This window comes from Macaca mulatta, chromosome 11 (genome assembly GCF_049350105.2).
Source record: "Macaca mulatta isolate MMU2019108-1 chromosome 11, T2T-MMU8v2.0, whole genome shotgun sequence".
In the NCBI taxonomy this organism is placed as follows: Eukaryota; Metazoa; Chordata; class Mammalia; order Primates; family Cercopithecidae; genus Macaca; species Macaca mulatta.
This window is the reverse complement of record NC_133416.1, coordinates 16,913,193-16,929,935: the sequence shown is the minus strand read 5'-3', so window position 1 is coordinate 16,929,935 and position 16,743 is coordinate 16,913,193. Positions and strand designations below refer to the sequence as shown.

The following is a 16,743-nucleotide window of genomic DNA, read 5'->3' as shown; positions in this document are numbered from 1 at the left end:
AGTCACAATTACAATCCCAACCAGATGACAATACTTTGCAGGGCTGGGGCAAAGTTCTCCAGAAGGCTGCGTACGCTCTGAATCAGCGTCCAATATATATGGTGCTGTTTCTTCCATAGCCAGGATTCATGGGTCCAGGAATCAGGGGGTGTAAGTGGAAGTGGCACCACTCACCTTCACCCCTAGGGATCTACTAGCAAAATTTCTGCTTCCTGTTCCTGTGACATTATGTTCTGCTGGCCTAGAGGTCTTAGTTCCAGAGGGAGGAACGCTCACACCAGGAGACACAATGATTCCATTAAACTGGAACTTAAGATTGCCCCCTGGACACTTTTGGCTCCTCTTACCTTTAAGTCAACAGGCTAACAAGGGAGTTAGTGTTGGCTGTGGTGACTGTCCCGGACCACCAAGAAGAAATCAGTCTACTGTTCCACAATGGAGGTAAGAAGAGTATGCATGGAATACAGGAGATCCATTAAGGTGTCTCTTAGTTTTACCATGCCCTATGATTAAGGTCAACAGGAAACTATAACACCCCAATCTATGCAGCACTAAAAATACTCAGGAATGAAAGACTGGGTCACTCCACCAGGAATAGACCATGACCAGCTGAGGTGCTTGCTGAAGGCAAAGAGAATACAGAATAGGTAGTAGAAGAAGGTAGTCATCAATACCAGCCACGACCATGCGACCAGTTGCAGTTATCAGGGACTATAATTGTCATGAGTATTTCCTCCTTCTTTTGCTAAAAACATGTTTGTGCATGTATACACTTGTACAAGAAAATATCTTTATTTCCTTTTCCTCCATCATGTGACATAAGATTTACTGACTTCCTATCAACATTTAAGTATTGTTAATTTTATGTAATAGTATTTGGCTTGGGGATTGGTGCATTTCCGGTTGTACAAAGGATAGCTATATTATGTTAGGTTTAATTATGGCCTTACTACTCTCTTTATTTGAAGAATATGTATAATCCGAGGAGATGTTTATGGGTTCAAGTTGACAAGGGGTGGACTTGTGATGGTTAACACTGAGTGTCAACTTGATGGAAGGATACAAAATAGTAATTCTGGGTGTGTCTGTTAGGGTGTTGCCAAAAGAGATTAACATTTGAGTCAGTGGGCTGGGGAAGGCAGATCCACCTTTAATCTGGTGGGCACAATCTAATCAACTGTCAATGAATACAAAGCAGGCAGAAAAACATGAAATGGAGAGACTGGTTAGCCTTCCAGCCTACATCTTTCTCCTGTGCTGGATGCTTTCTGCCCTTCAACACTGGACACCAAATTCTTCAGTTTGGGGATTCAGTCTGGCTTTCCTTGCTCCACAGCTTGCAGACAGCCTATTGAGGGACCTTTTGATCGTGTAAGTTAATAGTAAACTCCCCTTTATGTATCTATTTATCCTGTCAGTTCTGTCCCTCTAGAGAACCCTAATATGTTTAAATGATATCAATTTTGGTGGCAAAATCATAAAGAAAAGCAGAATGACTAACAGAAAAGTAGGGACAGTGGTTAACCTTTGATGGAAAGGAAAAGGGATGTAGTCAAGATGGGATACAAGAGCACTTACAGGATACTGAAAAATTTCTACTTCTTAACCTGATGAAGAGTTCATATGTAATTCATTTTATTATTTTTCTTTACTTTAAAGTTTAGATATACCTTTTATATAAGCTTGTGTTTATATGATATATTCTACTACTGCTTATATGTGGTTAACATATAATTTTAAAACATGTCATATTTGTAACATACGTTACATATATGTAACATATGTATGTAACTAATATATGATATATACAGGAAACTATAAGCTTTCTTTAACATTTTCCCTTCTTTTCTCAGCCACTTTCCATATCTTTAAGACTCTCATTGAAGGCTATCCTTTACCATGATTTCCATCATCTGGGCTAAATCACAATTGACCATTCCCACTCTAATTAGGTAAGGTGTTTCTTAATAGAGTAGAGAATATACCAATATCAAATTGTGTACTATACCAATACAGGCCATAAATAAACTTAAATTAAAGACAACACTCAGAGCACAAATCAACCAGTATACATGAACAATTTTCTCTGTTTAACTCTCCTAAGGGAAGAAAAATAATAATAGATTATTTTTGGTTATATTGCCATTTCTTTTTTGAAAACTATTTTTAATCGACAAAAATCATATATATTTATGGTATACAACATGTTTGAAATATGCATACATTGCAGAATGGCTAAATCTAGCTACCTGACATATGTATGATCTCACATACTTACCTTTTTTGTGTGTGGTGACAATACTTAAAATCTGCTCTATTGGCTATTTTCAAGAATACACTACATTGATTTTAACTATACTATAGTTTCTATGTTGTAGTACAGATCTCTTGAACTTATAACAATACTTTTAATATGACATTATAAGAAATTGTTGCAAAATTTAACATTATTATATGCCATTCCAACTAAATGCTGAAGAGAACTACATGTATCTTGGGGCCATATACAAGAAAAATCTCTTACTATTTTGGGGATTGACCTGCCGAACAGCAGGAGCCTGCATAACAGTTCCTCGCAAGGGAGCCTGAGCTGGTGGTGCAGGAAGAGTTGTATAAACCACCTGGTGGTTTGCAGGAGCTCTTGGTACAGGGAGTCTTGTGGTCACCTGAGTTACTGGACGATGTGTTACATTCACGGTAGTTGGAGCTAATGCAAGGCAGAAAAAGATAATAAGAATACAGTAAATTTACATTAAGTAAACAGTATTAAATGGTAGTTATCTTTGTATAAAATCTAACTGATAAAGACAGAAATAACAGTCTCCTTTTATGGTCTTCTAAGATAAAAATGATAGGGCCAATAAACATTAATAATATTAAAATCCAAGCTTCAGAGGAAAAGAACACCTCCACCACATCCAACTCCCTTCCCACTCTGGTCTGACCAGATAACAAGCAATGTGAAGATTTTTTTAAAAGGTGCAGAATCAAGAGTATGATGGCACAGGAGTGACTTAAAAGAGAAAACCTCCTACTTTTAATTGTTCTTAGCAAAGTAGAATCATAAGCCCTCCAGGCCTTCTACCAAGGGGGTGTAAATCCAAAAGAGTATCTTTGTATTCCCAAAGATAAAGAAACTGACTGGCTATTGTTAATTCACATTTATTTTTCAAGTGAGCCAACCTAACTCTTTGACCATTATAATCAACATTTTGTTTAGCTGAACCAATCTATCTTTTTTAAAAACAGTAAATAAAATCCATTAAAAAACAGACTTCTCCCTTCTCTACTCTGGCATTCCTCCTATTGTATGTTCCAGAAAGCATTAATATCTTGAGTAATGTTAATAAATATTTATCAAAAAATGAGTCATAAACATTCACTGACAGCATGTATCTATAATAATGATTTTTAGTGACACTTTCTTGTTAACAACTCTCTGAATTAGAATCATATTTTACAAATGACCATGCAGTAATTATATAATAAAAAATAAATCAATCTACTTTGATATGGAAAAACATGGGTCCTATAAAAAAATCAATTTGGAGGAAAATACTGGCTATAACAAAGATAAAATGGTTTCTTTACTAAGGACTCTTCGGTCTTTACAGATCCTAACTTTCGATGTGAGTCTTCATAAATGGGAAGAAAGAAGAAAGTATTAACAAGAAAGAACACTTATTTCTTCTTCTCTTTACTCCCCATTCCATAATCTACACTGCCCATGGGTTTGAATAATGATATTTCCTTCCAAAATATCTAATTTTGATGACTGTCACTATAACTTTGTTATAAATGTAAAGAAAGATAGATAACACAGCTCCCAAGGTTGAACTTACTTATAATTGCCTATTTAGATAGAACAATGGTATTGAAATGAGAACCAATATAAAATTTACACACCAGATAAAGTCACACAAGCACATTCTTTTGCCTGGAAATGCCAACAAGGTAAAATTTATTTTAACTGATGAGAAAGTCTGAATAAGCATCTAGGATTCTGAAATTCAACAAATCTAAACAGTCCCTACCAAAACAACCACGCATTTGCTACATCAACAATAATTTCATAGCTCAAAGATTAATTAACAAACAGTTTGCTAAATCACTACGGAAAATATGCTGATTCCTACAAGTTATTTGGTGTTTTAAGTGTAAATTTTACTGGATAAAACCCCACTTTAATTCAAAGTTTTCCTTAATGAGAAGAGTACTTATATAAGAACTGTGCAGATAAATCTTCAAGCAATGGACTGTTTTACAGAAGACAAACCATCTTGATTGGTTTCTGAACAGTTTAGGGGATACAGGCTAAATCTTGAAAAATTTGAATTTACAGCTTCTTGAAAGGTAGCAAGCATATGATTCCTGGTGGTAGTGTTAGACTAGTTAAAGCTATTTCAAGACAAGACACATTTAAAACTTCTTGTTTGATCGGTCAGTTACAACTTCTTGGTTACACTCAGAGCAAGTCATTATATCCATCTCTTCCAGAGAAATTACACTCATTTCTGCTGTTTACAGAACATTTGCTGTGGCAGATGACAAATCTGCTACTTTTAAAATTTTTTTGTAGAGATGGAGTTTCACTGTGTTGCCCAGGCTAGTCTCAAGAATATAACTCAGAATAATATTATTTTCCACATGCATTAGGAATCACCAGAGTTTTAGAGATATTAGGTGAACGTTATTTTGCGCAGCAAGTAAGTTTGAGAAACACTTTTTAGCTTAAATCATTCTTGGAGATGTACATTATAAATTAGCATAGTGAAGGCTCAGAGAGGCCTGCATTAAGAAAAAAATTAATTTAGCTTCAAACTCAGCATTTCCCAAGCATATTTAACCATGGAACTTTGTATTCATGAAACACCTATTAACACTGCACAATAACTAGGAATATGGTTTACAGTTTCTAAATATTCTAACTCAGAATACTATTACTTTGGATGTGAATGCTTTTTAAAATTACTTCTATTTTTATTTATATAATGTTAAGTAAATAAATACATACTTTATAATCATTCTTTACCAGTGCTGCTGCTTAAGACAGTCAGCAAAACTAAGTTATACTGCCTTCAAAAGGACATACATTGTCGTCCTTAAATTAACAATAAGAATTATTCTTAATTTTCTGTCATATCTTTCTGCTTAACTCCATAGTCATAGTTCTCTACAGGTAAACTAAAGCTTCTACTCAATGATTCAGCAAATTTACCTGTAGGTAGTAAGTGTATGGTGGTCTGAGATGGTCCACTTGTTGGCACCCCAGATGGTTGAAGAGGTGGTGCTGGTTGTATGGGTTGCAATGGTCGTGACACAGGCTGAGAAGAACTCATGGTTGATACGGGAGTGTGATTTAGCTTTTTGGGGTCTGTTAGTTAAAAGTGAAATATTATGACCGACAAGAAAAAAAATTGGGAAATACAAGTCTTTCCTCTATGGACAAATTTTACTTTTGCTTGTCACTTGGGTGTCACATTTACCTCTAAGAGAACAATTTATTTCCATTTTACCTATGTGTATTTTTGCTGATTTGAAAACTGAGTTAAGAGCATATGTGTAATTCGTTGGTGGTTCTATCACAGATTCTAATTCACATTTACAGAAATTCAGAAATAATCTTACTTGTAAATTCAATACAATATGCCAACTAGAATAATTCATTACTTGCATAAATGTATAATCTACATACCTATAATAGAAAGAATACTCTTCAAGACAAATATCTATAAAATGATGAGTTTTTGCTGTGATCTTGAATTTCTATTACTACAATTATTTAGGTTCTTTGATAACCAATGGTTGCTTATCATCACTATATAGTCTTTAAAAAAGACAAAGAATGACTAATCTCAAAAAAGATCTTCAACAGCCTATAAAATAAATATTTGCATCTCAGAAAAAACTCTTAAAAACAGGAAACCACCCAAAAGTCCTTCTATCCAAAATAATCCCCATCAATTTCTGTCCCATAGAATTCCACACTACATGTAAATAAAACCCAAGGCGTTAACGATGGATACTTTAATGCCATTAGAAAACAGTGTACTTTAGGAACGTGAGAATTTGAGACAGACCCAAAGGTGGGGCAACAGAGAGACCCCATGAGGCATGGATGCTAGGGAAATGGTGAGAGCACTGAAAACAAACTTTTAGGACTTTACTTTTTAATCCAGAATTAAGCCTACCTGTGTCCTCTCAAAAACCTGTATTTATTTTTTTCTTTAGGGATCCATTATAATAGTCATGGCTGTCTATTAAAAATTAGTGAAAGCAATAGAGATAATTTGAAACTTTTAAAGAATAATCATACTGGCTTGAGTTCAACCCAGATGAAGGATGGCATACATTTCTCAATTCAGTTTTAAATAACAAAATCAACTTTACTGTCATATAATCAATTGTATAGCTATTTAACTTTTGTTTTCCTAAGCTCAACTAGACTGATTCCCCAAAATATTACTTTTAAAATATTTGGGTTTTTAAAAAAGTAATGTCTTTAAGATAATAATAAGTAATTCAGCACATTATTACTATATTTTCCACATGCAATTATCACCAGAGTTTTATAGATATGTAGCTGAATGTTATTTTGCGCAGCCAAGTAAGTTTGAGAAACACTTTATATCTTAAATCATTCTTAGAGATTTACATTGTAAATCAGCATAGTAAAGGCTCAGAGAAGTCTGCATTAATAAAAAAACAATTTAACTTTAAACTCAGCATTTCCCAAGCATATTTAACCATAGAACTTTGTATTCATGAAACACCTATTAACACTGCAGAATAACTAGGAATATGGTTTACAGTTTCTAACTATTCTAACTCAGAATATTATTATTTTGGATGTGAATGCTTTTTAAAATTACTTCTATTTTTATTTATATAATGCTAGATAAACTAATTCAAATGACCAAAATTAAATGTATACATACATATACAGTATCTACACTGAATCATAAACAGAGAGAGAAAAAGAACATTTAATGTAGAGACAGAAGAGTTGGATTTTATTCCCAAGACCCTTACTGAGTCTGAATTGTTTTCTCTAAGGCTAACAAGTTTCCTCAAGTCTAAAATGAGTATTATAGGATTTTTTGCAAGGATCAAGTGAAATAAGAGATACAAAAACAGAGGTACTCCGAAAATTACAATATTCTCTTAATTGCTGTTTTCCTCTACAGATTGTTCATACTTATTTAAGAGTTGATTCTATTTTAATTTTTTTTTTTTTTTTTGAGATAGGGCCTCATTCTGTCACCCAGGCTGGAATACAGCAGCATAAACACAGCTCACGGCAGCCTCAACCTCCCAGACTCAAGTTATCTTCTTGCCTCAGCCTCCCATGTAGCTGGGACCACAGACACATGCCATCACACGCAGCTGATTCTTAAATTTTTGGTAGAGATGGGGTTTCACTGTGTTGCCCAGGCTGGTCTCAAACTCCTGGCCTCTTGCCTTGATCCTCCTGCCTTGGCCTCCCAAAGCACTGGGATTATAGGTGTAAAACACTGCACCTGGCCAAATTTTAAAATTCTAATATAGAAACTTCCATTACAAAAAGAACACAAATAAACCAAGCATAATGCTGTAAACATCTGTCTTCGTAGAATATTGTACTGTATTAAGACAAAAAAAAAAGGTATCAAAACCAGGCCCAATCCCAAATTACTATTGAAGTACCTTGTGAAGCTCCACTCTCTTCATCATCCATTGTGAGATCAATGACACCACCTGAATCACTGCCAGTGGCTTTTCCACTCTGAAAAACAAAGCTTCTACATTTTACAAAGAAAACTCTGGCAGATATACATGTTAAAAAATGAAATGATAAGTGAGGTAAAATGAGACTAATGAGTAACCTGGTTCAATTGGGACCCCTAAAAAGCTGTACCTGAATAAAGAGAGTTTGTCTGACAAATGCCCCAGGATACTCACGCGTTAAACATCCACTATATGAAATATAATTTTCAGAAGAAATTCAAGACGTTTTCTTTAAAAAATTAGGCTATCTGTTGCACACAGCAAATAAGATTAAATACAAACACCATTCATTTTGTGACATTTAAAATGTTTATCAATACTACTCTAAATTATCAATATTAATCCACCACAACACCAAAGGCAATCATTCAAGCTAGAATTGGGTTATAGAAAATAATCTAAATTTTTTTGCCCTTAAAAAACGGTATGGTATACTATGAAATCATACGGTTTGCTATGCTATTAAATGCACAGCCAAGTTGACCAGTAACCCATCATTCAAAATCATGAGAAATACTAGGATTATAAGACAAACCTTTAAAAACCACGATAGCAACTGAAAAGGAAGGTAAGACAGTATAAACCTAAAGAGCCAGGACTCTGAAGTCAGAAAGATTGAGTGTGTCTTACAGTTCTAACTTATTAGTTACCTAATTCAGATGGGTAATTATCTCAATTTCCAATATTTGAATATTGAGGCTATTGTGAGGATTAATCCAAATGTGTATATATGGTGCTTAATGCCATATATGATACATGACAACTGTTTAATAACTGATAATCACAATTTACTTTGATATATTATACTGAGATCAATTCCAAATGATAAAGGTTTTCATCTGCAAAACTCAAATTGAGAAATTAAAGAAAATAATGCCTTGACTTTATAATATCCAGGCCCAACCCCAAGATAATAATGCAATTCTAATTCTTATAAATCTTTCTACAATAATGATTTCACAGAAAATGGGTTATTTACAAACACCAAAAATCTATAAAATCCCAAACTAAAAGATCCCAAAAATCACCAACAAATGTAAAATAATGTTTCACTACAACATATTATCATTAAGGTCCAGAGCTTTGAAAAGTGGAACTAACTTAGGACATAAAATAAGTCAATACAAACTGACTCTAAGCAGAGATTAGATTCAGCAGATAAAGACTTGAAAGTAGCTATTAAAAATATGTTTAAAGCCAGGAGCAGTGGCTCACGCCTGTAATCCCAACACTTTGGGTGGCTAAGGCAGGCAGATCATGAGGTCAGGAGTTTGAGACCAACCTGGCCAACAGAGTGAAACCCCACCTCTACTAAAAATACAAAAAATTAGCTGGACGTGGTGGCAGGTGGCTATAGTCCCAGCTACTCGGGAGGCTGAGGCAGGGGAATGGCTTGAACCTGGGAGGCGGAGGTTGCAGTGAGCCGAGATTGCACCACTGTACTCCAGCCTAGGTGGCAGAGCAAGACTCCATCTCAAAAAAAAAAAAATTCAAAGAGTTAAATATAATAACAATGAATGCACAAATAGGACATCTCTAAAGAGAAAAAGAAACAAAAAAATAGAAATAATAGAGCTGAAAAAATAATTACTAAAATAAAAATTAGCTATGTAGGCATAAAAGCAGATTGGAGGGGCAGGAAAAACTCAAATGAAATTGATGCTAGATCAATAGAAACTTTCTAGTCCATAGGACACAAAGAAGAACAAAAGAAAATATGAAAAATGCCTGAAACTTGTGCAATAAGAAACAGTTCAGCAAAACACTAAATGAGAAGAAACAAAGATCTAAAGAAAAAATTGAATAATAACCAAAAACTTCCCCAATTTGGTGGAAAACACTAATTTACAAATCCAAGAGGTTCAATGAACCTCAAGCAGAAGAAACATTAAGAAATCTATACACATCATAGTCCAAATGCTGAAAACTAATAATGAAAAATTTTGAAAGTAAACAGAACAAATTACATGTTATATAGGAGCAAAGAGTAACTGCTGACTATTGGTCAGAAACTATGGAAGCAAGACGACACTGGAACAATATATTCAAATTGCTGATGATTAAAAAAAGAAACCCTTTAAGAATTGTATATCCAATGACACTCTCCTTGAGAAAACGAGACAAAAGATACAAAAGTACATTTTTTAGATATTAAAAAACCAAGAGAATACATCACTAGCAGATCTACACTGTAAAGATGAGCTTAAGGACATTCTTCAGTTTGAAAGGAAATACGAACTTGGATCATGGGAAGAAGAGGACCAGAAAACGTAAACATAAGGATAAATATTAAAGACTATATCTCTTTTCTGTTCTTAACTTCTTTAAAATTCTGTAAGGCAACAATTAAAAACAATATATTTAGAGGTCTATAACATGCAGATTAAAAACAATGTAATGTATGTGCAATATATGTGAAAACATGAACGTGATAATTAAGGAAAGCAACTTCATTACGGAGGTAAATGTACACATACAATTGCAAGGTTCCTATAATTAAGATTCAGATACATACTTAAACTCTAGAACAAACCCTAAAATACATACACACACATAAACACACACATACATACACACATAGATAGAGAGAGTGCTAAAAAGTTAACAGAGGAATTAAGACAGAATGCTTTTTAAAAAAACTGATACAAAATGAAGCAGGAAAGAAAGTACACAGAAACCAACAAAAAAAGAAAACAGATGAAACAAATAGAAAACAAATAGCAAAATAGCAGACCTAAGCACAATCCTATCAAAACTTATATTAACTATAAATGGTCTAAAAACTCCTATCAAAATGTAGAGATTATCAAATGGGATAACACAACAACAAATCAAGAAATATGATTTTTTTTCTCTTGCAGATTCACTTTAAATACAAAGACACAGACTGAAAGTAAAAAGCGGAAAAAAGTAACATGCAAACAGTAAGCATAAAAATGCTGCTGTAATTATGTTAATATCAAAAACAGACAAAGAAGGAAATTTTACAATGATAAAAGTATGGCAAGATTACAAATTATACATTATAAAAAATACCATGTAATACAGGGTCAAAATCTATGAAGCAAAACTGATAAAATTAAAGGAAGAAATAGATTCACAATCATACCACTCTTAGTAATAGATAAAACCACTACAGCAAAAGGCAATAATCAGTAAACATAAAAATAATCCAAATTACACTATTAACCATGCCATATTGACATTTATAAAACATTACACCCAACAGCAGAATACATATTCTTTTCAAGTGTAATGGTACATTCACTAAGATATATACCATAGATGGAACTTTATAACACATATCTAATTTGTGTAAAAGTAACAAAGTCATACAGAGGATATCTTCTAAATCCAATAGCATTAAATGAAAAATCAATAATAAAAAATTTGCAAAATCCCCAAATACTATGAAATTAAACAAATTACTAACTAAACAACCCAGGACCCAAAAGGAAATGACAAGGAACCTACATGAAATAAAAATGCAACACACGAAAATTTATGGAATGCAGCCAAAGCAGTGCTCAGAGGAAAATGTGTATCATTAAATGTTTATATAGATCGAGAAGATCTACAAGCAATGATCTAATGATAAACTATGTTTATTGATCATAAACTGACAGATACAATTTATCTATTATCATATACTACAAGTAGTTTCCTGAATAGACCTTTTTTTTGACAAATAAAATTGGTAATTACTTCAATAACTATTAAGTACATTTATAAGATAGTCATGATAGCTAGCACTACTCCTATTAGACTCTGCTAAATGCTTTACATGCATTAACACATTTACTCTTCCTAATATTTCTATGTGGTAAGTACTAGCACTAGCTCTATTTTATAGGTGAAAAGTCGAAGGTGTTCAATAACTTAACATAGCACCCACCCACTATTAAGTGACAAGCTTCAGGTTGTCTGACTGTAGACCTTATTATTTCTATGCCACCAGGTGGAAACGAACCAACAGAGACATGTGATACACATATATGTGATACATATATCTTTACATTTTTTCCTGACAAAACATGTCTGAGAAATCTAATCAGAGACACGTTTATATCTGTTTTTACACATATTACTGAAACTTTCAGTTTGAAATCATTAAAAAATTATATCAAATAGTTTTTAACACTAGAAATTTTATTAAAAAGTTAGCTAATCATGTGCCATTTTCCAAAATGAACAGTCTCAATAAGCAAACACTCAGAAAATTTCAAGAGAGCAAACATACTGGCTTTGTAGCTTTTTTTTGTTACGAAACAAGAATATACCTGAAAGGCACACTTCAGCAAATGTGAAGAAAGAGTTAACACAGAAGAGCTGGTTGTTCATTCCTTGCACATCTCTCCAAGGGAACTTGGAACCATAATTGAGACTTGGTTAGTTATCAGAAATGTTGCCCTTGGAAGGTCATGTTAACGATTAATTCTCTTATATACACTCTGAACAGTGAACTGTGCCATACTGTGTTCATCAGGATTGCTTTGCATAAATATGAAGATTGATGATGTATACTTGGGTTTCATTGTTGGGATCCTGAGTTTCCAATGCCATGGCCATACAGAAAAATGTCACTATGTGACCAGACCTCCAAAAAACCTCAGACCCTGAGACTCAGTCAGGATTCTCTGGGAAAAGACTCTTGGCACATGTCTCTAAGGTTAATAAGCCAGAGAAAAAACAAATTCTGTGCGATCCCAGACAGACGACTTGGAAGTCTTTGCCTGATCTCTCTGAACTTCAACTCTGCACATTTTTTTCCCTGTTGCTCTTGCTCTACACCTTTCGTTGTGACAAATCATAATGGTGAGTATAACCTACTACTGGGTCTTATGAAATCCTTCTAGCAAATCAGCAAACTTAAAGGTGATCTTGAGTCCTTCAAAACAACAATTACAGATAGCAATGCTATTTTATAACTTACATTGATAATTTGAATAAATTTGTTTTTCAGGATATAAAACTAATAATTCATTATATAAATGATATATAGTAATAAAATATACAATAATAAATTATGTGCAATGTTAATAAACAGTTATTGGGGATATCAGATAAATCTTCATTTAACAACTACAAGAGAATATTTTACATATTTCATCATTTGCTAATTAACTACAGCCGAACAACAAGCATTTCCACACTAGACATCCAAGTTTCTCTTTTTTTTTTTCTTTTTTTTTTTTTTTTTTTGAGACAGTGTCTCATTCTGTCACCCAGGCTGGAATGCAGTGGCATTATCTTGGCTCACTGCAACCTCCTCCTCCCAGGTTCAAGTGATTCTCCCGTCTCAGCCTCCCAAGGGATTACAAGCATACACCACCACCCTCAGCTAATTTTTGTAGTTTTAGTAGAGACATGTTGGCCAGCCTGGTCTCAAACTCCTGGCCTCAAGTGATCTGCCCGTCTTGGCCTCCCAAAGTGCTAGGATTACAGGCATAAGCCACTGTGCCTGGCCTTAGACATCCAGATTTCTTCTGATCTAAATAGCCTTAAAGTGTTAAGAAGTACAACTAAGTAGGTTTGGGATAGAGAAATGAAGTTAGCCAATTGTACTTACAATGTGACAATTCAAAGAATCACACGCTACCTGTTTCACACTAGTTTCTATCTGCTAGAAAGTTGCACATTGGGGCAAAAAGATAACAAGAATTTCTTAGTCAACAGTGGAACATTAATAAAGGTATTCATCACAATGACAAAAATGATATTTGTTTCAAAAAATTCTGGCTGGCAAGCATAACTTCATAACTGAAAGCACATATATACTTCCATTATGGTTTCTTATTACACAATAAAACTCCTGTAATTGTATTTCTTCTTCATATACATAATTGACACTGATTCAAAGCTGAAACTTTATTTTTGATAAGGCACTGCTTCAGCAGGCTGGCTGCTCAAACTGCTTGTACGCATTTTTTTATACTCAGATATTAAATTCCTCTTCCTTGAAGCCAAATAAAATATCTATTGAGAGCTTAACATTAAGTTGTACTATTGCTTTGCTTTCTGATGAAGTCAATTCCTGTTTCAAGTGTCTTTTTTTTTTTTTTAAGTTTCTTCTTTTTTATAGAGACGGAGTCTCATGTTGTTGCCCAGGCTGGTTTCGAACTCCTGGGCTCAAGTGATCCTCCTGTCTCCGCCTCCCAAAGTGCTAGGATTATAGACGTGAGCCACCACGCCCCACCTCAAGTGTCTTATATTATATCCATTTTAATTTCACTTATATATTTATGATGTTACATATATTATTTATTTATTTTTTTGAGATGGGATGGAGTTTCATTCTTTCACCCACACTGGAGTAAAGTGGTATGATCTCAGCTCACTGCAACCTCCGCCCTCCTGGGTTCAAGCAATTCTCCTGCCTTAGCCTCCCAAGTAGCTGGGATTACAGGCACCTGCCACCACGCCAGGCTAATTTTTGTCCTTTTAGTAGAGATGGGGTTTCCCCATGTTGGCCAGGCTGGCCTCAAACTCCTGACCTCAGGTGATCATCTGCCCGCCTCGGCCTCCCAAAGTGCTAGGATTACAGGCGTGAGACACCGTGCCCAGCTACATATACTATATTTCAGCAAAATACTCTATACAATAGAGTTCAATACAACTTTCTGCAATGATGAAAAGAGTCTATATCTGTGTGGTCCAATATGCTAGCCACTAGCCATTTGTAGCTACTGAACCTTGAAATGGCGGTTATTTTGACTGAGGAACTAAATTTGTAATTTAATTTAAATAGCTACATGTGACTAGTGGCTATCATATTAGATATCACAGCTCTAGAAGAACCACCATTTATAAAATGACAAAAAATAGCCATCATAATGTCCATTTTCCTTTCCTTGAAAATATTACTTAAAAAAAAAAAAACTCACTGAGGGAAGTAGAGATGTTCATAAATCCTTTGTTTAAAGTTTAACTAGACTTCCTATAAATGTCACTAAGTATCACTGAATATATCAGCATTTTCTGTATGTCTTCTAGAAAGTATCTCAATCTTATAATTTTAAATGAAAACACAGTTATATCCACAAGACATGCTGAGAAACAATCACAACTTTGATCTCTAATAGTGCACACAAAAACTGCTAACACTTGTAAGAAGTTATGATATTTTTAATAGCTTTTATTTGATCTATAAACTATGGTATATATCTAGGTTGGTCAAAATCCATTGTTTTTAAGGAAAATCGTCACATTTAAAGATCAAAAAAGTTTTAAAAATCTTGTCAGTTTTTCATGCCTGACATGCTCAAAGATTTTTGTTCTTCTAGGAATATATGAGATTCTTGAAATGATTCAAAGGAAGTGAAGAAAATAAAACTATCAGTAACCTAATCACTATGAACTGATTATACCTAAAGCAATAAAGAACAAGGAAGAACACTGTTAATACAGGAAAGAAGTAGTTACTCTATTATTGGGTGGTTAAGATTTAATAGGAAAAAGTACAAAGACTGGCAAAGTGCTAATAAACAAGCAGACAGACAAAAAATTCTTCCTCAAAAGGTATTTCTGATTACCTTTGAGGAAATTAAAATGGTGGTAGGGGTCTGTAGAGAGTGGTACAAGTGAGGGTAAACCAGTGAAACACTCTTAAAAAAGATGTACCTGGAAGAAATTACATGTGTTTTCTTTTTGCAGACAATCTTTACAGAATGTAAAGGCAAATGACTGGACTGTCAATTGTACTAATCAAATCATTCAGTTAATAAACTATTACCTCTAAGAGAACTGCTATGTAAAAACAAAAAACAAAAAATATCAATTCTTGTCAAATATTACAGAGAAGTTATGAGACAATATTTGGACAGTTATAAAAAACAGACATAGAACAATTTTCATTCAATCAAAGAATGATGAAAATTCATTTTCCTGTAGACCATAAGTAGGATTTTACTTTGAAGAAGGAAAAATCTTACCTGTGATGTGCTATCAGCTGCTTTCTTACTGACAGAAGCATCTATTGTTTTGTTCGTCTGGTTTTCTGAAAAGTAAAAAAAAAGCCATTTTTAAAAACATCTACAAAATGTAAAAAGTTAAGTTGCTTTATATAAAACAATTCATATTGTTTTCTCCAACTATTTTTCTGTCAACATGTCACATATGTAAATAAAAACACAAACTCACAGATCACTGCTATAGTATCTTTCAGAAGGGGAAATTCACAATACTGATTAAAAAACACTTTCCACTGGCCCAGCAATTTTAACTCTAAGCAGTATCTCATGGAAATAATTTAAGATACACAAAACTTAAATGTTCTAACATGAGGAAATAGTTAAACAAAATATAATTCCTGCATTCTATGTCCCTTTGGAGAAAAAAATTTAATATGTCAAAAATGTTTCCAATAAATTCAGTAGAAACAGTTGCAGTAAATCCAAGAAAATACGCATGCATATTTCTCAGTAGTTCAATCATCCATGATTTTTCTTTCTCTGTTCATTTTTCAATTAACTTGTAATGACTTTGCAGTTAAAAAATAATGTTACTTCCAGAACAGCACAGAAAATGAACAAAGCATATTTTGTCCCAATTTCTAATGAGAGGAAAAGAGAGAATGCATTAAATTTCATCAAAGGTTTTATGTACCTATGGAGATTATTTAGGGTTTCCTGTTTGGTAACATGGGGTTTTTAAATGTTGAAACAGCCCATCCTTTCTTTCTGGAAATAAAACCCTCTTGGTCAAAGTATGGCATCCCTTTCATTTGTAAGTCTTCAGAATGCATACAGAGTAAACAATTTACGTTTAAAAAAATACAGGAGATTAAACTACCTATGTATTTCCATATGTACATATATAAATCTGTATGTCTAAAAAATCAAGTTGGGTTAATATTCACCTGTTAAAAGAGAAGTATTCTAGGGTAGAGAAGTAAAAAGGATGCCCTTTGATTTCTCCTACCTTGTCTGAATTACTTTCTTTTTGTAAGAATAATATTAATATATTATCTATTTAAAA

At 33.6% G+C, this 16,743-nt stretch overlaps 1 protein-coding gene across 14 annotated transcripts in view; it reads right to left on the bottom strand.

Moving 5' to 3' along the window:
- Nucleotides 1-16,743, bottom strand: part of ATF7IP (activating transcription factor 7 interacting protein) — a 131,016-nt gene that overhangs the window by 15,101 nt on the left and 99,172 nt on the right. For all 14 annotated transcript variants that reach the window (XM_015151191.3, XM_001089368.5, XM_077953669.1 and 11 more), the window contains 4 exons: nucleotides 15,699-15,763; nucleotides 7,687-7,765; nucleotides 5,219-5,374; nucleotides 2,525-2,707 (listed from right to left, as the gene is read on the bottom strand). In XM_015151191.3, the coding sequence (XP_015006677.3) occupies nucleotides 2,525-2,707; nucleotides 5,219-5,374; nucleotides 7,687-7,765; nucleotides 15,699-15,763 (483 nt within the window). The remainder of the gene's footprint in view (nucleotides 1-2,524; nucleotides 2,708-5,218; nucleotides 5,375-7,686; nucleotides 7,766-15,698; nucleotides 15,764-16,743) is intronic.